The 27339-nt window shown below is 38.3% G+C and overlaps 1 protein-coding gene across 1 annotated transcript; it reads left to right on the top strand.

Moving 5' to 3' along the window:
* The first annotated feature begins 166 nt into the window (after positions 1–166).
* Positions 167–27339, top strand: LOC6039515 (coiled-coil domain-containing protein 174). Its single transcript, XM_038262117.1, has 4 exons — positions 167–322; positions 385–848; positions 916–1250; positions 26122–27339. The coding sequence occupies exons 1-4, from the start codon at positions 281–283 to the stop codon at positions 27276–27278; spliced, it is 1998 nt and encodes a 665-aa protein (XP_038118045.1). The 5' UTR covers positions 167–280; the 3' UTR covers positions 27279–27339.

The raw sequence follows: 27339 nt of genomic DNA, 5'->3' as shown, positions 1-27339 counted from the left end.
TTTTGAATTAATAATTTCTTGAATTTTTAATTTTTGAATAATCGTCAAACATAACAAAATTTAATATTGTTCTACTGTTATACGAACAAATTGTGTTTTACATTAGATGACAGTTCTGCTCGGGCCTTGCAAAGAACAAGTTCAATGTTTTGACGTTTCAACCGATTGTTGATGTTGATGAATTTGTTTACATGTTTTCGCGATTGGAACGTTTAAATTATTTCGAATTTTCGTTCAAGTTTTCTAAATAATTTACTGGTTTTATAAAACTTCTACAAGCATGAACGATCCGAACAAAAAGATCGAAATCGACAAATCATCGGTAAGTGCTTAAATTGCACAAATTTAGCAGTCATTCAACCAAAACTTCCTTCTTTCAACCAGCTTCTCAGCTTGAAGGCGGAACTGCTCCGAAAGCAGGAAGAGGTCAGCCGCGCCAAGACGTCCACTTCCATCGATGACTTCGTCCCGAAACGGGTTCCCAAAGCTCCCGAATCTTCGCGTCCACCTTCGTCCGGAGCCAAGAGTAAGAGTAAACCATCCAAATCCTCTGCGAGTGGTTTCGATGGCAAGGGTGAAGTGGTCGAGCTGGAAGATTCCGCCCAGTTGGACCGCTCGAAGAAGGTTTTACTTGCAAAGTCCAAGTACTACGACCGGATGATGGCGTCGGGTGGGGCGTTGAACAGCGACGAGAACTGTCTGGTGATGTTCAACCAAAAGAAGCAGACGGATCGTGTGGTTAGCTATCGGTACAGCAGCGAGGAAGAGTCGGACCCGTCGCTGTCTTCTTCGGATGAGGAGGGTAGAAGGGGACCGAACTATCGGCTGCCGGAGCGGGATGATGATCTGTAAGAATTTGTTTAAATCTTGACTTGTTTCAAACAACTCATGTTCAACTTGCTTAAAACTTTCTAGTGTCGAATACACCGACTATCTCGGGCGAAGCCGGAAGTGCCTACGCAAGGAGTTGGACGAGATGCTCCGGAAAGATCGCGAAATGGAACGAGAGGCCAGAGCTAGTCGGGGAGAGGAACCGAGCTCGAGTTCCGGAGGAGGACCCGGTCCGACGGCAAGTCTGCGCGATGACAACAGCGACGAGGATGAGTTGATTGGACCGCCCGTTCCGTCGGTGGCCATCACCGAGGACACGATTGGGGAGCGGTTCCGCGAGATGCGCGAGCAGTGGACCAGGCAGGAAGCGGCCAACATGGAGAAGGACTCGGTGCACTACTCGGATGTGCTGTTTGACGGTGAGTTTTCATTTGTTTTTGTCTTTTCTTTTTTGGTAGATTTGTGCAAAATCTGCGATTTTTTTTAAACATTTGGATTACTGTTTAATAACTTTGAAGGCTTTGGCTTTGAATTTATATTTTTACATTTCAAAATAGTAAAAAAAAGTATTTATCCAAAGTGCCACCAATAATCGGTTCCAGAGTTACCAGAGTGGGACAGAGAACATCGGCATGACCATAGATTGCGATTTCTTTCAATTTCATGAAGTTTGATATGTCGGATGATACGGTTTCTCTCATTTTCCGGAAGTGTCCCCAAGGGTCCACCGGTTACCTGTTCCAGATTGGGCAGGATAGGTCCGCGGCACCAAACGTTGACAATCTTTCAATTTCATGAAGTTTGATGTGAAACATGATGGGAAAATGATAACAAAAAGTTTAGTGGACCGTTTATTGAGTATTCGGGAACCGGTTCCAGTTAACCCGGAACTGGCCAGTAACACTCCAGAGTGGCACTAGCAATCCTGTGTTGCGTTTTTTAAAGTTTCATTTCAACTTTCGTAAGTGTAATAGTTTCGCAAAACGTGGAAAATAGTAAAAAAATATTTTTTTTGATATACCGGATATCCGGAACCAGTTGGTTTACTGGCCCTTAAATAAATATTTGTGGTTAAAGTACCTGTCGAGTGCAATCCAAATTGTGAGAACCGCCCCATAGAAATTTGAGCCGACGTTCTCAACGATTTAGTCGGTTTCAGTCTGTTGAATCTACCGACTAAATCTACCGACTAATCGGTCGTTTGTTTCACCGACTCTTATGGGAGCTTAACACAGGGATCGACCGACTAATCGGTTGACTAAATCGGCCGACTGCAACCGACGAAATCGCTTGATTAATCGATGCATTTAAACGGCGTTGTGGATGAATCCGGCCAGCCGGATCATCCGGAATGAGCCTACTGCCAAGTTCACATGCGCAGGCTCTTCCAATACATATTTACACAATGTGTAGCCCCCCCCCTCTTCGCTCCTTCGAACAAAGATTGATGTTCCGGCAATCCGGAAAGCTGTAGCAGGAACCAGTGGTGTCATCATAAGCTATTTGGCCGCATGGGCCATCTTCCGGATCATGATGAAAACCTTTGTAACCTGGCTTTGTATTGAAACACCTACAAAATTATGAAAATTTCTAAAATAAACAGCAATCTTTCATGATTACTATAAACTCCACTTACTGCTTAAACTAGAGCAATAAATGTTCTACTTTATATAAAACATACCCAAAATAACTGCTCTCTTAATAAAATAATATAAAAAACAAGTTGCAACCAAAATTTTCTCTAAGTCCACTTTGTAAACAATAGGAAACCCGATTTAATCAGTCCAGTTGTAGGCCGATTCTGTAGGGACCGATTTAGTCTATCATTTCGTCGGTTTTGAGAACTGTCAAATTTCTATGGGGCGGTTATCCTCCGGGAAGAATCCCCAACACCGGAGGGACTGCAGCCACCGTTGCAGAGAGAATGTGCTTGCTGGCTGGCCGTCGGTCCATCTGCCGAACTGTCATTTGGGCTCTATTTACAGCGGCACACTAGGGTCCTATACATCAAGGTTGGCATAATACTAACATCTTCCCTCTTCTCCGGGATAAAAGTTGAAAAATAACAAATCACTAAGTGAGTATTCTAGTTCGTTCCATAAATGTACAATTCCTAGCGTTCCTGTCCATAACCAGTATGATTTGTTAACAGACATTTCCAAGTGACCGTCCCAGTCCGCAGCCAATCTGATTCGTGAATAGACATTTTCTAGAAGCCTTTCCAGTTCGATTCGTAAACAGACATTCTTCAGTTTTTCTTTCCCGGCGGCTCAAAGGTGCCGTCTCACCTCCAATCTCGCAATTCATAAATGCGTACAAATTTCCATGGGTCTTTTCTTTCCCGACGGCTCAAAGGTGCCGTCTCACCTCCAATCTCGCAATTCGTAAATGCGTTGAAACTTTCATTGGGATTTCCTTCCCGACGGCTCAAAGGTGCCGTCTCACCTCCAATCTCGCAATTCGTAAATGCGTACAAATTTCCATGGGACTTTTCTTTCCCGACGGCTCAAAGGTGCCGTCTCACCTCCAATCTCGCAATTCGTAAATGCGTTGAAACTTTCATTGGGATTTCCTTCCCGACGGCTCAAAGGTGCCGTCTCACCTCCAACCTTGCAATTCGTGAATGTTTGTTTGAGTTTGAACGGGATGATTAGTCTCACCGTGTACACGGACCACGCGAACCGTTGGCAACGAAGCGTGTTTGTAGTCGGACATAGGCGAACCTGCCGCACGCTCGCTCGGTATCGCGATCTAGACTGACCAGATTCTCACTCTCTCCCCTGTTTGCGCGTGTGCACACCCGAGTGACGAGTACGCGCAGAAGCTAGGCTACGACGCTGGTGCACTCAACGGGTGACACTGTTAGTGCGTGCTCACAGAACAATTCATTACACCTAGCATTACGCTCTCGCTGTCTCCTCCCCTTTTCCAATATTCACCATCACCATCACTCCCACCCTGGTCGAGCTTTACCACATTTGCGCTTTTAAAAACTTCTACAAAACTTGGCTCATCGATCAATTAAATTTACATGGGCAGCTGAAGGTTAGTAGCTGCCAACTCAAATCCAGCATCCCAACCAATGGTATTTGAGGGTAAACTCGGTCTTGTTCGCAAACTGCAACACCTCCATGGCATTGTCGAAGATGCGCAAACCTTCTCCTCTCCGGTTCCCTTCCACTCGAGAACAACAAACACACTTACCAATCCCAAAACGATAGAGACGCAGTTCACTCCGACGCGAAAACCACTAAACGCCACAACACTTTGAAATCTCCGGGTGTTGGGGATTCTCCTGGAGTCTCCAACAGGTCCCAGAGTACCACCGAAGAACCGGTGATCAACCGGCAGGATCGCCAAATGTGAGAACCGGTTATCCTCCGGGAAGAATCCCCAACACCGGAGAGACTGCAGCCACCGTTGCAGAGAGAATGTGCTTGCTGGCTGGCCGTCGGTCCATAGAGCTTTATGACGTTTCGCGTACACACACTAGCGCACCATTTGATTTTGCTTTCCGGACAAAATTTAACCTCAATCTTTTTCGTGTACGTACACGCAATACATGCGCACGTAGATTACTCTATCTGCCGAACTGTCATTTGGGCTCTATTTACAGCGGCACACTAGGGTCCTATACATCAAGGTTGGCATAATACTCACACAAATGTTGTCAAAGTTGTTGTCTCCAAAAGGCCTTTTTTGGTTGCATATATCGGTTTCGAAAAGGAGCTTAGGATGTTAGCTTTCATTTGAGACCGGAACCAAATTTGTTCAAAAACTGTATTTTTAACGATTTTATAAAATCTCGGGTTGAAAAGTTTTTTTTTATTTTTTTTAAATTTTAGAATTTAAAGATTTAAAAGAATTTAAAAAAAAATAAAGAATTCAAAGAATTTAAAGAATTTAAAGAATTTAAAGAATTTAAAGAATTTAAAGAATTTAAAGAATTTAAAGAATTTAAAGAATTTAAAGAATTTAAAGAATTTAAAGAATTTAAAGAATTTAAAGAATTTAAAGAATTTAAAGAATTTAAAGAATTTAAAGAATTTAAAGAATTTAAAGAATTTAAAGAATTTAAAGAATTTAAAGAATTAAAAGAATTTAAAGAATTTAAAGAATTTAAAGAATTTAAAGAATTTAAAGAATTTAAAGAATTTAAAGAATTTAAAGAATTTAAAGAATTTAAAGAATTTAAAGAATTTAAAGAATTTAAAGAAGTTAAAGAATTTAAAGAATTTAAAGAATTTAAAGAATTCAAAGAATTTAAAGAATTTAAAGAATTTAAAGAATTTAAAGAATTTAAAGAATTTAAAGAATTTAAAGAATTTAAAGAATTTAAAGAATTTAAAGAATTTAAAGAATTTAAAGAATTTAAAGAATTTAAAGAATTTAAAAAATTTAAAGAATTTAAAGAATTTAAAGAATTTAAAGAATTTAAAGAATTTAAAGAATTTAAAGAATTTAAAGAATTTAAAGAATTTAAAGAATTTAAAGAATTTAAAGAATTTGAAGAATTTAAAGAATTTAAAGAATTTAAAGAATTTAAAGAATTTAAAGAATTTAAATCTGCTAAATACCACCGCTCCAAATAAACATATTATCCGCAATAAGCTTAACATTTAGCGTCGACGTGTAGTTTGTGTTATTAAATAGCCTTAATAGAGGAGGGCTATCAATGGTGTACGTGGCACAGACGTGATTCAGGTCAAATTGAACCAAACTGCTCTAGTAGAGCTTTGCCTTCTCTTGGTGAGCAATTTTTCAAATTATTGTTGATCAATTTTTGAGAAAACTGATTAAATTTTGAGTCTATCTGATTTTCCCATATATCAATTTACAAATCTCAACCAAAGCCGGACATCAATGTCATGCATAAGGCTATTTTCATAAAATAATCCTCCCTCTAGAGATTCAGCATCAGGACGGGCACAGGACCTACACAGTCTGGTTAATTTCCGTTCCACATGTCAGCCATGCATGCTACGACGACGACGACGACTCTGCTATAGGCCATCACAATACCAAATAGTGACGAGCGAGGCCGCGTGCTCGAGAATTGGGCCTCGCAAATTATCCTAAAACAATTAGCCCGTCAGGGTCAGGGAAAGGGGTTCAAATTGTGGAGGTCGTCGTGGGTGGGTAGTTCAACAACAGTCGTGCACGGTATGGATGAACATTTAGATGCATCACACCAGGAAACGGGCTCCGTGTCTGTCACGTTTTGTTCCATTTCCGGAATAATGCACGACAGGTTTTAGGGGGAGGATGATCTGTTTCGTGCATTTTTATTTTTGACAAAATGAATTTAGCTTACTCACCTTTTAATCTGTACTAAATTATAAGAATAAAGAATAAATCGATACGAAATGCGATCTTTCCGAATATAATATCTGCACCCCATTTTGTTGATGCAGTTCCAATGGAATAAATTACTCGATATTATTCATAAACATGGCAATGATGAATCCGTACGCCTCAAAACTATAAAGTCGTTCAGTTTGGAAATATAATGATAAGTGGGATAGACTGAAAAATAAGAGTTACAAAATCATGGTTCACGGTCTGGACTTTAACCTGGAAACATTTCTTTTTCTCTCACTGAGGAAAACGGAGGCCAAACACGATCGTAGCAGGCCTCGACCATGGTCGAGGGACAAAAACTCAATATGAAAATGCCAAATATTTTTCGAAACTTTTGTTTTGACAGGAAAATGTATTTGAATATTAATTACACCTCACAAATCACCCCCGATCCCTCGGTGGATTCGTTCGCCAGTAGTCCTCGCAGGGTTTCCTACTGGCCGCACTGTCCGGGGCACAAGTTCCGGTTTTAAAGTTAAACACGTGGCCCTTTGCACAGGCATGCGTCTGCTTGACGAAACAAGACGCACAAGCTATGCCCTTCTTTTTGCAACTGCACGAAACGTCCGCGTACCGAGAACCTCCCGGCGCACAATACTGCACTCCCGGTTTAACGCCCTTTGCGTCACAGATGAAGGGCGAACAGGCCTGGAAATTAGTTTGCAATTTTAGGACAAAATCGATGCATTTTTTAACTTAAAGATCTTACCTCGGCTACATGATAGCGGTGCGATTTAGTGTCAGCTGCACCGGATGTTGCAAAAAGAACCACTGCTAGAAGAACCACTGAAACTGATTGGAAAAAGAAAGATCAAGAAAATTTCCCCTTTCTGACATCTTGGTTTGACTCACATTGAAGTAGTGCAAGCATTTTTCGCCGTCTTGCTTTTTCAAATTCTTATTTCACGTTGCGTTTTTATACTTTCATGGCAAATGTGAAAATTTGTTTTGAAATTGTTAATAAATGGGCGTGATGTGGAAAAATATACACACCGCTTAATCGATTTTTTTTGTTGTGGTTGATCAGTTGCCCAAGTTTGTAACTCGAAACAATTCTCTGGACATCGAAATGAAAACGGAGAGTTTTGGTACGGTATGTCTACGAATCTTATCTCCTTCGTAGATTATGTTGCAATGTGTTCCGTTCACAGAATCAGACTCATGCGATACGACCCATCCTTCATGATTTTGGATGGGGAGTAGGGTGGTCCAAATTGGTGCGAGGGGTTCCCGTGGTCAGAACGAGCATAAATTTGGAATTTAGGCTAGTGATGGGTCAATAATTGATTTCAGAAGGCAACACCGGGGGTACCTGAATTTGGACCACCCTAAGGGGGGGGGGGGGGTACAGTCATGCCTCGGTTTTGCACTGCCCCGGTTTTGCACCGTTCAGCTGCCTCGGTTAAGCCAGGGTGGCTGTGATATATTGTAATATTATAGTAGTCTATGATTTAGTAGATCATAGTAGTCAATGATATGTTAGGTCAATAAAGAATCATTACCACCCTTGTCAATCTACTGAACGGACCTGTTTTGGATATCCCTCTCAACATTACATTGGCGACGAGCGGGAGTCTTGGAAACGAAGAAGTTGAAGTTGTTTACTGAAAAATCAAATTTGGAACTGAAGATCAATTTATTTCAAAATTTAAATTGGAACTATTAGAATCAAATTTATCGAACATTCAAGTTAAGATGGCGAGAGTAAGTCTAAATGTATAAATTATTTGAAATTTTTGCCAATTTATTTTTTGAAGCGGTTAGATTACGATCTACCGGGATTGGAACGAATTAATCGTTCAATCTGATTTTTTGTCGAGACTCCGGTCTGGCAAGAGAAACGGCAGTACTCCGGTCTGCCGGGATCGAAACGAATCCGTTCGTTTGATCTATTTTTGTCGAGGCTCCGGCCTGACAAAGGAATCGACAGTACTCAGGTCTGTCGGGATCGGAACAAATCCGTTTGTTCGGTCTATTTTGTCGAGGCTACGGCCTGACAAAGAATCGGTTTGACTCAGGTTAACCGGGATCGGAACGAATACGTTCGTTCGATCTAATTTGTTGAGGTTCCGGCCTAACAAAGTTATCGGTTTGACTCCGGTCAACCGGGATGGGAATGATCTATTCATTCAATCTTTGTTGTTCAGATTCCTGTCTGACAAGTACAAATAAAATAAATTGGCAAACAGAAAATCTGAATAAATTGAGATATATTTTTCACTGAAGTCTGGAAACTTAATTTATTTCAATATGATATTAATTAAAAATATATTTTAGTTGGAGTGTAACATTTTACCTTTTATTGAAAATGAAGACGGACCAACCAATGTTCGATGGGAAGCATGGAAAGATCAATTTTTGGCTTATATGGCATTGAAAAGAATTAATGCTCACGATGAAATGTTTAATGCTCTACAATGTTTTGGCGGACCTGATATCAGAAAAGTTATTAAGGCATGTGGAGAAAATGCTGTTGAAAATTTATTTGAAGCTGCTATGGAAGTTTTGGACAATTATTTTGCACCAAAAATGTCATTACGATATGAAAGACATCGTTTTCGGCAAATGTTGTTCAATCCTAAAGAAAAGTTGGATCATTTTGTTATTCGTTTACGTTCTCAAGCAACACTATGTGGTTTTGACGATCAACTTGAAGAGATGTTGATGGATCAAATTGTATTTGCGACGCAGAATGATGATAAATTACGGGCAAAATATCTTGAATGTGATAGAACTTTAGATGAAATGCTGAAAGTTGGCCGTACTTATGAGTCAGTCAGAGCTCAGCTACACGAGTTGCGTAACAAACCAATGCATGATTCCAGAGAAATTTGCGAAATTAACAGGAAAGACATAAAATGCAGTCGATGTAATGGAAATCATTTAGCTAGTAACCCTCGTTGTCCGGCTCGTGATTTTTCTTGTCATTACTGTAACAGAACGGGCCATTTTGCGAGATGTTGTCTGTCCAGAAGATCTGGTTTTCAAAAGATGCATAAAAAGGATGATTATGGTAACACGAACAAAAATTATCAACAAAATCAAAAGCATCAGATTAAGACACAACAAAAGTTTGTTCGGGAAGTGGATGATGTTACAGAAAAAGTTGAAATTCGTGAATTATTCCATTTGGAAGGGAAACGATCTGTTGCGCTGGATGTAGGAGGAGTTGAAGTAAATTTCATTATCGACACTGGAGCAGATGAAGATGTACTAAGCATTGATGATTGGAAAAAACTAAAACAAACTGGATTAAAAATGTTTGATGTGAGGAAAGGCAGTGACAAATTTTTTCGTGCTTATGGTAGTTACAAACCATTGACTGTACTTGGAGAAGTTGATGTTGAAGTGAGGCATAGAAACCAATGTTATCGTACCACATTATTTGTTATTCAAGACGGAAAATGTTCATTATTATCTGGAAAATCAGCAGAGGTTCTTGGAATTGTTAAATTTTTACATGTTATTACACAGACTCCATTTCCGGCAATAAAAGCCTCATATTGTAGTTAAAAAGGACAGGAGCGAGATTAACTGCCAAGAATAAGCGAACCGGAGTTGAATTGGATAGACATGTTAATCATGCAAAGAAACTTCTTTCAGCAAGTACATTTGAAAAGGAAATAAATGATAGAGATGTCATTCCAACTGAGGAAAACGGCAGCACAACGTTTGGAGAAGATGTCAGCACGCGTACTTCGAGAAGGATTTCCAAGAAACCGAACTACTTATATGATTATTCTTTATATCTATTTGAAGAAAATCTAAATTAAAATTCATGTTAAAACAAGGAAGAGATGTGATATATTGTAATATTATAGTAGTCTATGATTTAGTAGATCATAGTAGTCAATGATATGTTAGGTCAATAAAGAATCATTACCACCCTTGTCAATCTACTGAACGGACCTGTTTTGGATATCCCTCTCAACATTACAGTGGCCACCAGATTTGGATTTTCAATTTCCCGGTTTTTTCCCGGTTTTCTCCCGAGGCCAGAAGGAATTTTTCCATATAGTTTTAAATCAAATTACAATGTTTTTTTATAGACTGACGTTAATCTAATCTAATCTAATCGAACACAAGCGCAGCCAGTCCTGGAAGAATCTTGTTTTTTTTGTAGACTGACGTTAGTATCAAAATACTTTTTGAACGCATACATTTGGTTCAATAATTTTATTTCTCAAGAAAGCTTTCAAATTGAGTACAAAAAGTAAGAATCCGTTTTTAACAGTATTTAGTCCAAATCCTTAATTTCCATAATGCTTGTGATTTTTCATCTCCATGCTCCGCAATTTTTCTTAACTTAAAATCAATAAAAAATCGTTTTGTATTAAATTTAAGAATTACATAAATTATTACTGGAAAGTAGTAAATAGCATTTACAATGTTGGGTATGAGAGTGGGTAGAAAAAGTTTGCAAAAGACAACAACATTTATGCAAATAATCTTCAGTTTTCTTTGAAAAAGCTTTAGTAAATTCAAGAAGAATGATTCTTCCAAAGAAAAAGTGCCATATGTTTAAACAATCGATAACTTAAAACATTTTTTGCTGATCGATTTAGTATCTTCGGCAAGGATTTAGGTACCGATGAGATGATTTCTAGAAAAAATGTAACTGTCAAAAAAAAAACCCTCTGAGTTGGCCTGTACTCTAGCCTGTACTTCAACCCCTCATCGCGACTCGCCGATCGCGCAAACATAAACATAATTCTCGATACATCCTTTGTGTGAGCCGTGCCAAATTTATTGAAAAAAAAGAAAAAATAAACATGTTTGGATGTTTTTAAATTTTTGAGTAACACAGAATGGTAAAAATCAACAACACAACAGTCAAAATTCAGTAAATCTTTTTTTTTTTTACAGAATTTTCAGATGAGAATTAAATAAAACCCAATAAAAACTCATTTTCTGTGTTTGAATAAAAGAAAAAGGGACTGTTTTTATTGAAATGACTACTATGCAGTTGAACTCTGAAAATATTGTAATTTGAAAACATCTGAAAAATGTATTTAAAATTTAAATTATAATTTTAAAATAAATTTTAAAATAAAGATATTTTTTCAAATGTTCTGAATTTGAAGATAATTTGATAGGCATTTAACTGTAGAAAGATTCCCAACTATATAAAAATATCTTAAATACCAAATATTTCCGACATTTTAAAATTATACAAAAGTACTCAAATCAGATTTAAAAACACAAGCACAAAGTTTCATACCAATTTGTCCTTAATAATTTGTTTAACTGAGAAAGCCAAAAATCATCTTATAAAATACTACTGAAAACAGATTTTTGAAATTCCACCAAATGTTTTACAGTAAAAATTGTAAACAGTCCGTCTCGATTATCCGAAGGTTTGAACAATAATAAACAATTCGTATTTTTTTATTTTCTTACTTTTAACATCAAATTCAAGTTCAGCGACTTAATTTTAGTCACTGTTGGGTGGTTGATTGCCTATTAAATTTAGAAAATGCATTTTTTCAATATTTTATTTCAGCCATTTTGACCGCCATCTTGGATTTCATAATTCTAAATCGTTTTAAAATAGTTTAGGTTGGTACGAATTTTATTTAAAGTTTTTGTTTCCCCCCCCCTTCAAAATTGGCCCGAAAAATCAGGGGGCAAAACATTATTTTCAATAAGCTTCAACATTATAATGAAAATTTAAGTGGAATCAACCGAAATCAATTTTAGATCCATTCACCTGCGTTCAGAATCATTTTTAGCATGTTTGGGTTGATTTAAAAATCATTTGAATTTTTGAAAATTTTCGATTTTCATTATTTTTTTTCGTTAAAATTTTTGTTTTCGTCAAATTTTACATTATTTGAAAACTAATGATTGCAAAACAACTGAACTAGTGTAAAATGCATTTTAAAACACAATCTCCATGCAAATGTTGAAACTGTGGCTTTTAATTTCAGTATTTATATTTTTTTCCCCAGGAAAATCGGGTCTGAACTGTATTCTTATTTTTAACGGCGCACACAAGCTAAGCTTTTTGCACCACGATTTTCGGTACGCAAATTTCAGTATCTTCGAAATTATGGGAACTATTGGTTATTTATTCCCTGAAGTTACTGTCTACAAAAAAAAACAAAAAAAAAGGATTTTGACTCTTTGTATAATCATATTGTTGAAGGGTTAAATCCGTAAGAATGACAATTTTGGAATAAAAAGACAACAACTTCCTTGGCTGCTGTGCACCCTCAAGTTGATATTGAAGTACATAATAAAATAAAAATAAATTGTTTATTGTGCTTATGAAATTCAATACATATTGAAATAAGACTTCATAAATCATAGCGCCGAGTAAATTTTCTATTGAACCGCGAACTTGATCGGAAAAATTGCAGCTTATCAAACATTTGTTTTTTAAACCGGGTCCGGTGGTTGGTAATCGTAGTTGCTTCTCCCCTCTCGTCAAAGAAATATATCATGGAATACTCAATTCAATTAAAGCTAATTAAAAGCGTTTTCAACTGAACTCGAGTGATAAATAGCTCAATAAGAAGTGAGCAAGCAAGTTTCTACCAAAAGTTTTGCAAAATTAGTTGTTTAAATAGTGAAAATCAGCAAATTGGATGGAGTTAGGAGCGAGTGCTTAACCTGCCAAACATACGAGAATTTCCCCTAGCTTGAGTCTATTACACAAATTCAAATATTATTTTCCCGAATTCTTCATTTAATAATATTCTAATAGAGAAAAACATACGTTGAAGTCATTTAAGAGGAATTTGTCGAATTTTAACTAAACTTAAAATATTTTCCCGGTTTGTTAGTCGAATTCCCGAGTTTTTCCCGGTGGAATAAATTCCCGAGTTTTTCCCGGTTTTCCCGGTTTTTTCCCGAGGTGGCCACCCTGGGTTAAGCACGGCCCAGTGCTTAACTGTAGCACAGAGCTTATGGGTTTTTGGCTATATGGGAGACATTGGCTTTAATCGTATGAAAAATCATGCAAACATCAAAAAATTATATTGTTTTGGAATCGGGATGATGTCAGTTATCCATTAAAATTATTATTTCATGAAAATTTTCACAAAGATACGTACTTTTGCTGTATTTTGAAAAAAAAATTCGAAAAAAATACTCAAAATTTCAATTTTTACAATATGGGTATCAAACGATCGGGATTTTTTCATACATTTCGAATGTAATAACAATATTTTTAGAAAATACTCAAAATTTTCACAAAACTACGTATTTTCGAATAAAATACTCAAAATTTCAATTTTTACAATACGGGTATTAAACGATCGGGATTTTTTCATACATTTCGAATGTAATAACAACATTTTTAGAAAATACTCCAATTTTTCACAAAACTACGTATTTTCGAAAAAATACTCCAAATTTTCGTTTTTACAATGTGGGTATCAAACGATCGGGATTTTTTCATACATTTCGAATGTAATAACAACATTTTTAGAAAATACTCCAATTTTTCACAAAACTACGTATTTTCGAAAAATACTAAAAATTTCCGGGATTTTTTCATACATTTCAAAAAAATCCAGAAAAAATAACGAAGTCACATGCAAAAAGGACAAAGTTCTTTGTCAAAAACCAAAAATATATCTTTTATGGTTTTGGAAAAATCCAGGTTTATTTTTTTATCAAATAAGCATTGATACAAACTATAATTATTTTTTTGATACTTGGAAAGACCATGTTATCATTCCAACTCCCAAGCCCTCAAAAAAGTTGGAAAAGTAGATTCAACTCGCTGGATGTCTTGATGATCCTAGAACTTTGCAGAACTGAATTTGATCAAATCTGTATTTTTTGCGATCAAAAACATCGTTCAAACTTTTGTTTTCGCGTGTAAAAAAAATCGCCAAAAATTCCGCGGAGGCAGTAGTTTAAAAAAAGTTGGAACGATGGATTTGTTCAAATCAAGTTCTGCAAAATTTTGGGATCATCTAGACATTCTTATAAATCACTGGAAACCGGAATCATCCCGATTGGTTGAGTTATGCCCGAGAACCAGCGAGTTGAATTTACCGTTCCAACTTTTTTTGGGAGACTTGGGCGTCCGTGTAAAATGAACTTGCGTTGGGCGTTCCAGTATTATCTGGGTGAAACGGAACGCAGTTCTTGGACAATTTCTGTTCAATTTTCATCTATTTCTGAACTCGACAGAATGCTTGCTATCAACCTAATTAGGCGGTGAGAGCCGAATTGGGTCCTAAAGTGAAGCTTAGATTGCTGATATTAATTTTTACATCGATAAATCTTATTTTTCTGAGTACATTGACCCTTTGTACGACCACAAAGAGTTTAAAATGGATTATTAAATCAATTTTGAAAAATTAACCTCGCGGTCCTTCTTGACAGAAAAGTTCCTACTTGACAGCTCGTTTCACGGGGACCATAGTTGATCGATCGAAAAAATGTTGTCTTGTCATTATTTTTTTTGCGTTAAAATGAAAAAAAAAAGTGGTCAGAAATGGTTTTTGATCGTGTTTTTTACCGTTGTACATAAAAATTGACATATGCTGTCAAAACAACAATCGGGCGACAAGACCGTGCAAGAACAAGGTAAGAATCCGATTAGAATATTTTCGATCGAAAAACGAGATTCCAACCGTAATCTTGCAAGATCTTCAAAATGCTTTTTTTATTGGTTAAGTACAATTTTCTAAACTATACCAAACTAAACCCACTGTTATTGTTTTTTTTCTCTGAAATCTAGAGTTTTTTTAGAAGGTCCTATAAACATATGAAATACATCATCTTTTTTAAAAAAAATACTCTGGAAATGTTTCTAGATAAAGGATTACTTTAATTTTTGTTAATTGACTTTAGAAAGAAAATTTTCTTAGTGTAAATTGAAAGCTTTCATTTACGATTAATAAAATCAAGTTCGATTTTTTTCTTGATTTAGAAATTTCGAAATAATATTTATTGAAAAGAGCTGAAAATTTCACATGAATCTTTTTTTAACATCGCAAATCTGACCATTAGGGGAAATATACCTATTCTCGTCAGCCTAGCTTCGGCATATGGAAAGTTTGTGGCTCGAATAAAGCTCCAAAATAACTGTTCAGACCAAAAACTTACCAGCAACAGCTCCGCCTCGAGTAAGCACACATTTCAGCCAGATTGAAGAAAAATGCTAAAACAAATAAAAATCATAGTATAGGGTCATAAAGCCCTATGTATATTTGTATGTACAACGGTAACAAATACGATCAAAATCAATTTCTGTTTTTTTTATTTTAATGCAAAAAAAATTTGACTAGACAACATTTTTTCGATGGATCAATTATGGTCCCCTTGAAGCGAGCTGTCAAGTAGGATCTGATGTGTCATTTGAGAACGCAACTTGCTGTGATTACCTGAGAATAATATTTTTTTTTATTTTGAGTGTAACATTATTAATTTAATGACTAATCAATTAATTATTTATGCTTTGATAAAATTGGGTCCTAAAATGAAGCTTAGATTGCTGATATTATTGTTTACAGCGATAAAGCTTATTTTTCTGAGTTCCAAATGACCCTTTGTACGACCACAAAGAGTTTAAAATGGATTTTTAAATCAATTTGGAAAAAATAACCTCGCAGTCCTTCTTGACAGAAAAGTTTTTACTTGACAGCTCGTTCCAAGGGGACCATAGTTGATCCATTGAAAAAATGTTGTCTTGTCAATATTTTTTTTGTATTAAAATGAAAAAAAAGTGATCAGAAATGGTTTTTAATCGTGTTTTTTAACTTTGTACATAAAAATTGACATAGGGCTTTATCACCCAATTGGCTGTACTGGATCGGAGAATCGCGATCCATTTTTCGCTTCCATTTTTTTACAAAGATCCGAAACAAATACGTGCGCGGAAATGTAAACCAAGTAGAACTATGTAGAATAACCAAGAAGTAATTTTTAATTGCATCGTAATTCAAATAAAATAACGAGTTACCAAGATTCTACCATATTTTAATCTATTAAAATTTGCAAAAGACATTTTAACATTATAATTAATTCCATCGCGCTAATTTTTGCTATTTTTTGGTTCTCTTCCACGCTTCCCATCAATGTCCATCCCCCAGTCACGGCGCTTTCCGAAAGATGATGCCAGGAAAAACACCAGCCAAGTGGATTTTTCCGACAGTTATTATTGCATTTCCGCACACTCTTGAATTCGCGCGCCAAACTTTCCCCCTTCCGCCTTGATCCCGCGCCACAATCGCACCACAGCTGGTTCGTCGCTGACTTTGTGGCACTTTTGCGTGGTGGATTTCAGTGGTGCCAGAACTTGAACTGAACAGTTTTCTTGTTTTTCTTGATTTTTTTTTAATTTAAATTAGTTTAGATTATGAAAAAGCTTAGAAAAAAGTGAAAATGATTTTGATGATTTTTTTCTGATGAAAGAATCTACATCAAAAGAGTGTTTGCTGATCACTCACTTAGAGACAATTTTGAAAGAGACCGAATCTCTCTTCTCTCTTGCGCGAGTTTCGATCTCATGTAAAACGTCAGTTCGTGCTAAATATGCTTCCACTTTTCACAGACAAACAATATTTGTAAACATTGAAAATATCGTTTACTTATTGATGATTTTTGTCATCTCGGTGTCTCACTTAAGTCGGTCAGAAAACTCATTCTCATGAGTTCTCTCTTCTCTTGATTCATTAATCAGAACAATAGAACCACTGTTCGGAAGTCTCTCCCCCAAAAACCCCGGAATGGATGATTCGACAGTAGAGCAAACTTTCCCACCACCACCACCATCGTGGCTAAGAACAATAACGAGAATCGTACTCATTTTCACTCCAGCGAGCATCTCCTCGCTCTCATTTCGAGTGCACGATTATTACAACAAGCTGTTCCTCTTGCGCGCGCTCTCTCTCTTTGTCGTTCTGTGTGATTCTCGCCAGCCGGTTCTTCCGGTTCCGTTGTCCTAGCCCCTTGACAACCTCAAAACGTACAATTTCACGCCAATCCAACCGAAATAAGCACAGCCAAAGCCAAGAGGCATGGCGGGCAATAATTTCCGTAAAACTATAAGCAGCCAGCCAGCCAGGAACGATTGGGTAGAGGATTGTGTCTAGCTATAGTTTCTATGCCAGTTAAGAGCCAGATTGTTACTGTATGCCTCACTTTAGGAAGTCGGGGGGAATGCGGCGTTGAATGAGCACTTTGATTAAATTTTACCCTTTAACAGTTTCTAGCAGAAGCTGAACGAAAAACGATTTTAGTTGAATTTTAGATTAAAAAATATGTTTATTTTAAAAGCGTTTTTTTGGTTCAGTTGTTCATGCTAAACAAACATATAGAAAAAAAAATCCGATGAAATTTGCACTTTTCTGAAAGTCTCCAAATAATATCCGGTTTTCGTGCAGAGCGCAGATTTGCGTCGCGTCTGATTTGTGCACGCGAGTGAAAGTTTTGGACCATTTGTTACAGCAATTTTTAATTTATTTTTTCCCTAATGTTGTTTTGCTTTTTTCTGATTTGAACAATATGGATTTTTAAAAGTAATTATGTTTTTTTATATGTTGAGCACTTTGAATAATCTTAATAATCCAGGAACCACCGAGGAAAAGATTCTACGAGCTATAGAGAAGATATCGAGGAAAGAAGAGCTTCGAAGCATGCAATTTTAAGGGACTGAAAAAAAAAACATTGACTGATGTAGCCAATTGGGATTTTTTAACATCGTTGATCGTTGACCTTTGGAAAGTATTGATTCAATGTCCAATGCTGATAAATTGAACCATTGTCAAATTTTCTCATCTTTTTTGAAAACATGCTTCGGGAATATCAACATCACGGATAGGCATTTCAAATGGGATATGAATATGTTTTGAGCTCTTTTGAAATGTTAGTCGTGATTTTGAAATCGCAAAAATATTTGTTTCAAAAAGATTACTTTTTTTTTACAATGAAAATTAAGTTTCCAAAATATTGCAAGCCCATATCACAGAAGCCAAAGGTTTTATCAACAATGTTTAAAAAATGTAGAGTTGTCTTGTAGAGCATCTTTTCAGCTATTTGAAAATATGTGTACAACATTGTTGAATTTTGAAAAAATAACCAAAAAAGTCTAAAGTATTTTTGAAATTTCACCTCCGTGTACGCACGAGAGCAAGCAGCAGTGACGTGCTCAGTGCTCTATCGGGGTTTTTAGATTTTTTCGTTGTAATTGATTGTGATTACCCGCGAGTTTGCTTCTCCAGCATGCCAAAAGCCGGCCGTGGCCGTGGCAGTTCGAGTGCGAACTCGAAAAACCCGCGAAATTCGTCTACAGGTCGTGTGCAAAAAGGTAAACAAACCAACGCCGTGTCGGCCGCCATCACGCAGCGGAGCGTGAGCGCAGATGGAATCGACAAAAAGTATCTACATCCCGGATATGTTCCGAGATCACCAGTGAGGACCCGCTCAGGTACTTCTGGTGCCACAGCCAGTGGCACTTCAACATCCGCCAACATCCCCATCAGGAACGAGTTCCAGATGCTGAGCGACGACGAAGAAAATAACAACTCTGACGGTAGCAGCACTACCGACGACGACGACGATGACGGGCATGCACGGAAGAAAGTGTCTACGCCAAAAAAGAACAATTCTCCAAAGAAACGTAGACCACCTCCAATTTTTGTTTTGGACACGTTGGCGGACGATGTTGACGAGTTGCTGGAAGGCTTCGTATATTGTCTGAAAATCGGTAAGTCGTCAGTGCAAGTTTACACATTTGACAAAAAGAATTTAGACCTGGTTGTGGAAAAATTGAAGCGTCAAAACTTCAAGTTTTACACATTCGACCCCGTGCAGAAGACTGCCGTTAAGGTCGTCTTGCAGGGGTACCAAGACCGCCTGATCTCCGACCTCAAGAAGGACTTCTCGGGTGCTGGAATAACGCCACGTGACATAAAAGTCCTCTCGCGGAAGACAACAGTCACAGGTACACACACCCAGTACCTGTTGTACTTCGACCGCGGCACCGTCAAGATTCAAGACCTCCGGCGAACGAAGGCGTTGGACGGTTTTTAGGTAAACTGGCGGTTCTACTCAAAGAAACCGTCGGACGCAGCACAATGCCACCGTTGCCAGAAATTCGGCCACGGCTCGCGGAACTGCAACCTCCCGCCCCGCTGTGTGAAGTGCGGTGAATCACACCTCTCTGAGGCGTATGCACTGCCGTGCAAGGCGGACTTGGGGGACAAGGCAGAGCAAACCAAGGCGCGCATCAAGTGCGCCAACTGTAGAGGTAACCATAGCAGCAACTACCGTGGATGCAGCGCACGGAAAAACTACCTCGAGGAGCAGGAAAAGAGGAAGAAGAAAGCAGCAGCGTCCCACCCTCCTCAGCGAAGTACGAGCGTAACCGTGCCGGCAGCTGGTCATCGTACGGTTCCAGCGGACAACTCAGCGTTCCCTCCTGGATGGGGGCGATCGTTCGCCAGCGTGGTCGCTGCCGGTAGTGGCAATACGGCCCAGCAAGAAGTTACCGGAGAAGATCTCTTTATCCTGCCAGAGTTCTTTGCTCTCGCAGGGGAGATGATGACGCGGTTTCGGACCTGCCGAAACAAGGCGGAGCAATTCCTGGCCCTTGGAGAGCTGATGATTAAGCACATCTATAAAGGATAAAAAACTGTGATCTAGTTCTAAGCTTTCTCTATTTCTACCCCTTTCCCTTGCAATTTTAGTAAGTTTTTTTTCTTACTCTTGGTGACACCTTTATTTACAAGCAGAATGATCCAAAATGGGTTATGATGTAACACACAGCTGTAAGGAACTCCAAAACACTGTTATGTACCCCAAAAGAACTTATTGTACCTTGATTATTCATTCAACTGTATTGAATTGAAAAAGAACTGCATAGGTAAATAATTGTATTTTATGAGGATTAAAAAAAATCAAGATGGTGAAAAATTAACAAGAAAATTAACAAATAACAATTCTGGAGCAACATTTGAAAATGGCGCATAAGCATTTTGACAGCAGGACCTGTTTTGCAAACTCCGAGACAAAAAGTAACTATTTAAAAAAACTCGATGTGTTAAACAAGGGTTTTGTTAAATTAATTGTTTTATCGAAACTGGCAAAACAGATCCAGCTGACAAATGCAATCCTAAATGTTCATTAAAACTTGGATTTAATTTAAAATAGTTACTGCACAATTTATTTTAATGAAATTTTTAATTTATTTTAAAATTAATCATTTTTGCCCAGATTTAAAAAGACACAAACTTTGAATAATATTCGTTCACTTTACCCCTCATGTCCCAGTAGGTAGTTGCCCAACGGGGCAGGGTGGTGGAACAGATTTTCATTCAACTTTTTAATTAAATTATAGCGTTTGTACAGTGTAAAATAACACATGCCTGACTGTCCTGGTCTGGGGTCCGGGATAACAGCAGCAGCAGCATGGTGCAGGGGATTGGCCGGAAGTTGTGGCGGTGCATTCGGACTCGAACTTTGCAAGATTTTTGATGTTTGGTCTGACTTTGGGAGGGTTTTACAAAGGCAGTTCAAATATATTGTAGTGGCAAGAGTGTAAAACTTAACACTTGGAAGCAGATTGGCCTTAATGATTTTTTTGAAAATGCAATATACTGCAGTTTCACTGTACCAAAAACTCTTCTTTCCACAGAACTACGAAGGTACATCCTCGTCACTCTCTCGTCATTTGGCAGTGAAAAATTATATTTAATCAGCACACCAAGAAATCACACATGTCTCCACCATTCTAGACCAAAAGTTAAACAAAAAAAGGAGCGAATTTGCAACCTGGTACTGAACCATCCAAAAGTGTACCACCCGGAAAAGAAGGAAAAGTTGGGAAAAACCAGGTCGACGACGGCTGAGCAAAATTAATGAATTGAGCAAACTTTGCTGTGGCTCTTGCTCTAAGAGTGTATGTTTAAGGGCGGAAGAAGTGAAAACTAAATTAAAAGAAATTTTCAACGTGCCTAACGATGCAGATTTTTGCAGCCCTGCTGACAGCCTTCTTGAACTCATTAACGAAATGTGGGTGGAGCGGCGCAAAGTTTTCTTCAAGGTTGATGGATGGATGTGAAAAATATTGGATGAGAGTTTAGTCAGGACAGATGGACAACATTGTAGGCATGTGTGTGTATGGTCCAATCCAATACCCGGTAGCGATATTATGGGAAAGTATAGTTTGTATGAGACTTTGTATATGCCGAATGCTGATACAACTTATCTCAGTCCCGGGTATTAGGTGGTTATAGCCCTCGCGCTGCTTCCAACGACCCATTTCAGAATGACAGAGCTCCTTGCGGTCCAATTCCGATGTCGCTGGGCATTGTTCGGCCCCGCCTAAACATAGAAGCAAGCATCTGAAGGAAACTCGATCCATATTTAGACTTCCAATTCCCTCAGGCAAATCAGGGATCAGCGCGTTTTTAATATGAGAAGATAACATGTTTCAACACTACGGATCAATTCACTGCTAGAGTGTAAACCATCTGATGGCCGAATGCCACCAGACCACCAATCCAGAGGTGTGAGTTCGAATCCCACCTGATTCATTTTCGTTTTTTTGTTTATATTCAAAGTTCAAATTCCTGATTCTAAATTTCAAAGGTACCGGCCGGGATTTGATCCCTGAACCTTCTGCTTGTGAGGCAGAAGCCGTAACCATTAAGCCACGGAGCCGGTATCAGATGGACAACATTGTAGGCATATTTGAAAAATATGTGTACGAAAAAAGCCATTGTTTATTCAACTTTTCACCAAAAAAAAAAAAAAGATCGGTTTTATCAAATTCCCCCCTTTTGATATATATATTTTTAAATTTGTTTTAGTAGACAAAAAGTGAAAACTTCTGAGCTGCAGGGTATGACAGAGGTTTTGTTTACCGCCAGGTATTGTTTTTTTTTAAATTGTGATTTTGGGAAGTATTGAAAATTCACCCAATAAAACTTTTAAAAATCATTTTGAGATGTAAAAGTGTTACCCATTCGGCCTTCAATTTTCAATCGATGATACACAGCAAAAAATTGTGGAAATTTGGAAGGTGTAAAATAAGAAGATTTAATAATACATCTTTTATGATGTAATATTACCTCAATTAAGATTGAAAAAATGTAAAACTGAGGTGAATCAGGACTAAAGTCTGAATCGGGACAGCACGTTTTAGAGCACTTAAAAGCTTAAAATTTGGAAATCAATGTACACATTTTGTTGCTCTGGTTCTAGTCTAACCGAAACCTCTCAAAAATATCGAAAACTGCTTTTCCAATTAGCCCCAGATGACGGCACGCTATGTTGTATCGCCCCGTTCTAATGTTGCTTCAGAGGTATTAAAATTAATTTAATTAGTAAATAAAATTAGTAGTAAAATTACATATTTTTTCTGTCATTAAAGATGTACCCCTTCTCAGATGTAATATTACCATGATTTTTGTACTGTGTAAAAACAACAAACTTTTTCACATTTATAGCTAAAACTTTTATATTCCTTTTATATTTCAATTAGGATTGAAATTTTAAATTTGGTTTTGAATTTTTTGTCCCACTCTTAAAAAGTTACATACATGAAAAAAATCACAAAAAATAATATTTCAGAAAATTTATTAAATTCATTTCATGATTGTCAATCACTCCTGAATTTTTCATAAAAATATTTCAAGATTAATCTGACTAAGAGACGATTTAAGCAAAAAATTACAAAAACTTTAGATAAAATTTGTTCCTGCCCAAAAGATTCGCAATTCGCAATTTTCAGTGTAAGAACGGGCCTTGACCGATCTTATGCACTAGGTTCCCGACGAACACGCACTGCCCTTACACCTACATCTCACCCTTGCTCTGAGTCAGTACGAGCAGCACGCTAGAACACGCTTTGAGTGTTCGTGCCAGGCATGCACACCTTCTTTTCCGGTTACGCATTTTAACTCGGCCGGGGGTGGTACATTACGTAGGGTTTGATGTAAGTATAAGCGCCTAACCGTTTAAAGTGTGCCTATCAACTTTCATTAAAGCAAAAACTGTTTTATTTTTAGTTTGAATTCAAAAACTAGTTGTTATTTTACTGTGTATTTTTTTTTCTGAAATAATTCCTAATGTTAAGTCGTGTTTATCTGTTGCTATTTCTTTTGTCGCGGTGTTTTGTTACAATTTTTGGTCCTAAGCATTTTATAAAAGTTTTTCAAAAGTACAATAGTAATATTTGTGTTAATTCTTTGATCATTCCAAAAATTGAGTAAGGGCTCGAACCTCATTTGTTTGAAGAAAAGGGTGAAGATTAAAAAAACAATGGACAGTGAAAGAAATATACTATTTTAAGAATCAATAGTAAAAGAAAGATAGTAATTTAATAAGTAGATAATGAAATTAACAATAGTTAATAAAAAGAGGTAACAAACAAGCTTAGATTGTGTTAAATGCAATTTATAGGGCAGATGAAAAATTATTCAAATAGATAAATAAAGATAAACAAAATTGACATCGCTGCCAAATTAAGGAAAAACAGACAGTTTGTTACAGCAGCATCAATTGGTAAAATAGAGTGGAAAAGCGTTGAGAAATAAGAGATTCAAATGAGTAAAATCGAAATCAAATGGAGTAAACAGAAGTAAACAGAAGCCGCGTTAGAAAATCAGTGAAACAAAATAAACAGAAGATAGGTGGTAGATGAAAGGAATGAAGAGAAACCCCGTTGTGCGATGTTTCAGGTACATCCACAGCAGTTGACTCAACATACTGCGAATCAAAACAATACCGTCTACAATCACAAATTACATCCCTTTCCCACATTGTCGCGCCCCTTTCTTTTAGCCGTCTCGACTTTGACCCGCGGTGGTCAAAGGTTTACGATCCGTTTCCACAGGCCACCAGCTAGGTCATCATGAAAACCAAGCCAACGTGGAGGTAAGAAAATAGGACACTTGCAAGGAACCAGAGCTATACTGTCTTGATCAAGAAATGATCTAACAGGACTACGGACGTAGTCAGTGACGCTCCTTCCAGGATGTTCCTCGCCTGAGCGTCAACTGAAGAGGTATCATCAGAATCATTCGCACTTGGCCTGCAATTTGTTCCTGCCCAAAAGATTAAAAAAAAGTTTCAGCCTGTTCTCAAAACAACCTCTAAATTTTTTGCCGATTTGCAAAAAAAAGCAGAGCAATCCACTTTAACGACCCCCGGGTCTTTTGTGGGCTCTGTTGCAAGTTTCTGCTCATTTCTAGGCGTCCGAAGGTTATGTGTGGTGAGTCACCCAAAACCTCTTTTACGCAAATGGACCGACGTTTTACTTCCCCATCCGATAGAAGGACAAGAGGATTAGGCGGGAATCGAACCCGCGCCCCATAGCAACTTAGGGATCGGCAGCCGAAGCCGCTAACCACCGCGCCACGAGGCCCTGCCGATTTGCATGTGCCCTTAATTTATTAAAAAGCAAGTAAGGTAAAAATAACAAAGTTTAGTAAACAATGTTTGGAATTAGAAATTTAGCTCAATATTTATAACCTACTCTAATAATTTATTAGCACTTTTTCACGGTAAAACTAACACATAAAGTTTAAACTAAAAGCTTTTTTCATTCATTGATTACTCTATAAATTACGAATAAAACATATTTGATTCGTTAATTTTGATTTTCAATATTTCTTTCTTTTTTAAAACTAATACCTTTCCTATATTAAGTCACAATTCAATAAAATGCAATAAAAAAGGCAAGTGAAAAGAGAACAATTTTGTTATCACAAATTTATTTCAAACAATTCAAAATTTTATTACAGAAATAAAATACATGTCATTTATAAAGAATAATATTCTTCAGTTATCAAGCAATTTTCCATCTTCGAACAAAACTCTTGCCGTCAATATCGTCAGTCCAGTAACTCAGCATCTTAAAATGCAAAAAAACGATACATTTGTAATTATTTGTTTTAAACAATCTTAAAAAATATTTTACTTAAAAAAAACGAAGTTGACTTTATAGCTGTCGGCCACCATTGCTAGTACCATCCACTAGCCTCTTCCTTTTACCTACAAGGACTTCGCCGCCCTGGGCACTTAGAATTTTGAGAGCACCCGCCGCGGGATTCGAACCAGCAACCTCTGGATTGTGAGTCCAGTGCGCGGTCCGATTGATCCACACGGGCGGGAATTATTTTACTTACCCATCCAATAATCATCTCATCAAATCAAACATCAAAATCTTCGTCCAATTCGTCATCAATCATCATCATCGTCTTCTTCTTATAATCGTCATCATCACCATTATCATCTTTAATTTCTAAATTTAGTCAACATTTTGATTTATCACAAACAGTCCAAAACTTACCAATAATATTAGTTTTACACTAAATCTCCAGTTCAATCATCTCGTCATCAATAACAAAGAAACGCTCATATCAAGAAACACCTCATGAAACGAGAAAAAAAACATTGAACAATAATTAATTAACGAATTATTCAAACAAAAATAACCAAACAAAAAACTGTGCAACACTTCGAACCAAAAAACAAATGGCGCAACCACTTCGAAAATTTGGAATACTGCAATCGCAGCAACCAGGGCACAGAGTTCGAACCAAAATTTTGACAGGTGTAACACCAAAAATATTTTACTTCTTTTGAATTTTGTGGAGGCAGTCCCGGCACCGTTTTCGGGAATCTTTCACCAAAACCGAGTACAGGATATTTTACTTAGAAGATTCCGACCAAAGTGGAAGCCGCCGCAGTAGGTTCCGAAAATTCTACTGAATCGATTACCGTTGATTCCTCAACCAGATCCACCGGTCTTTCGGAATCAACCAAAGGATCGTCATTTAAATTTTGCTCCGTGACCGGTGGATCCGGTATTGAAACAACGGTAACCTCATCAATTTGGTCCTGGACGATTTTTTTTTTCGGTGATTGTCAACCCGTGTAAAAACTCGAGTAAAATTGAGAGACGTAAATACAAAAAATCCAGTAGCAGGTTACTAATGTGCTAATTTTCTCTTCCAGAGGCCCGCCAGCACGGCGTCGGCTACTACGGATTCTCGACGGACCGGGACGAGCGCAACCGGCAGCAGCTGGAGCTGGACGCGATCCGCGAGGCCACCGTGGACGCCCAGCGCGAGAAGGAGGACTTGCGTGCGGCTCGGGACCGCATCATAGCGGACCGAGTGCGGGCGGCCAAGGCGCGTCAGCGAGCCCGGCTCGGACTGCCCCCGGAGGAAGAGGAGAAGAAGCAGAAGGGCGATCCGGAAGTGGGACGAGACGAGCTGTACGACACGGAGGAGGAACGGAAACGGGCCAAGGCGGAAGCGAAGGCGAAAAAGAAGCGCGAAAAGGAGGAACGAAGGCGCGACCGGGAACGGAAGGGCCATGTGAGGCCTTGGGATGAAGGGAAGGAACAGGATGGGGAGTCGCGCGAGTGGAAACCGGCGAAAGAGTGGCGCGTAATGTCCCAGGAAGAGTGGAACGAGATGCAACGGAAAGAGCGGAACGCCGAGTTTGCTCCACCTGTGGATTATGGTGGACCGCCACGGTGGGAACGTAATCCGCTGTTGGCGACGCAGAATAATCCGCGCATTGACGAAGCAGAGCAGGATGCGGACGAATCAGATGAGGAGGAACAGATTGGCCCACTTCCACCAACGGGATACGCGCAAGGGATGTATAATAATCCACTTTTGATGCCACCACCGACGACATCCGGTGGTGGGGCAGAACCGGAGGAAATCAGCATGCCGTCAATCCCAGGAATGGAAGATATTTTCCTGCCCGAAGCACCCCCAACGCGGGCGCTCTTCTTCACCACCAAGAAGAAAGAGTTTAAGCGACGAAATTACGAAACCACGGCGGAGACGGCGGAAAAACGACCCAATCTAGAGCAGCCGCATCGAGTGCCGATACGGAATGAGCTTAGCGAGGATGAAGAGGAAAAGGAAGAAGAAGTTCAGCGTGGAAAGGGCGTTGAAATTGCCCCACCACCCACGTTCGATTATTACGGGCCGACGACGGGTAAAGCGGCAAAAGCGCCGCGGAAGCCGCCAGTTTCGAAAACTACCCTCGAGGCGTCCATTGAGGCGGGGCTGAAGTTTTTGCGGAATCAATCGGACAAGGCGGGCCCGAGTGGGGGCACGAAAAACAGGTGGACCTCGAATGCGGATTACTAGTGAGAGATAGTGCATGGGTGTGAATGAGTTGGAATAAAATAAACAGGATTGTAAATTAGGA

This window comes from Culex quinquefasciatus, chromosome 3 (assembly GCF_015732765.1).
Source record: "Culex quinquefasciatus strain JHB chromosome 3, VPISU_Cqui_1.0_pri_paternal, whole genome shotgun sequence".
NCBI lineage: Eukaryota > Metazoa > Arthropoda > Insecta > Diptera > Culicidae > Culex > Culex quinquefasciatus.
The sequence above is the reverse complement of the archived record's forward strand: the minus strand, read 5'-3'. Positions and strand labels throughout refer to the sequence as shown.

What these genes read in the sequence shown, in the direction of transcription:
- LOC6039515 (XM_038262117.1), top strand. Translation starts at nt 281, where the DNA reads ATGAACGATCCGAACAAAAAGATCGAAATCGACAAATCATCG. An exon ending in TCGAAATCGACAAATCATCG is followed by an intron (nt 323 to 384) that starts GTAAGTGCTTAA and finishes TCTTTCAACCAG; the next exon opens with CTTCTCAGCTTGAAGGCGGA. An exon ending in CCGGAGCGGGATGATGATCT is followed by an intron (nt 849 to 915) that starts GTAAGAATTTGT and finishes AAAACTTTCTAG; the next exon opens with TGTCGAATACACCGACTATC.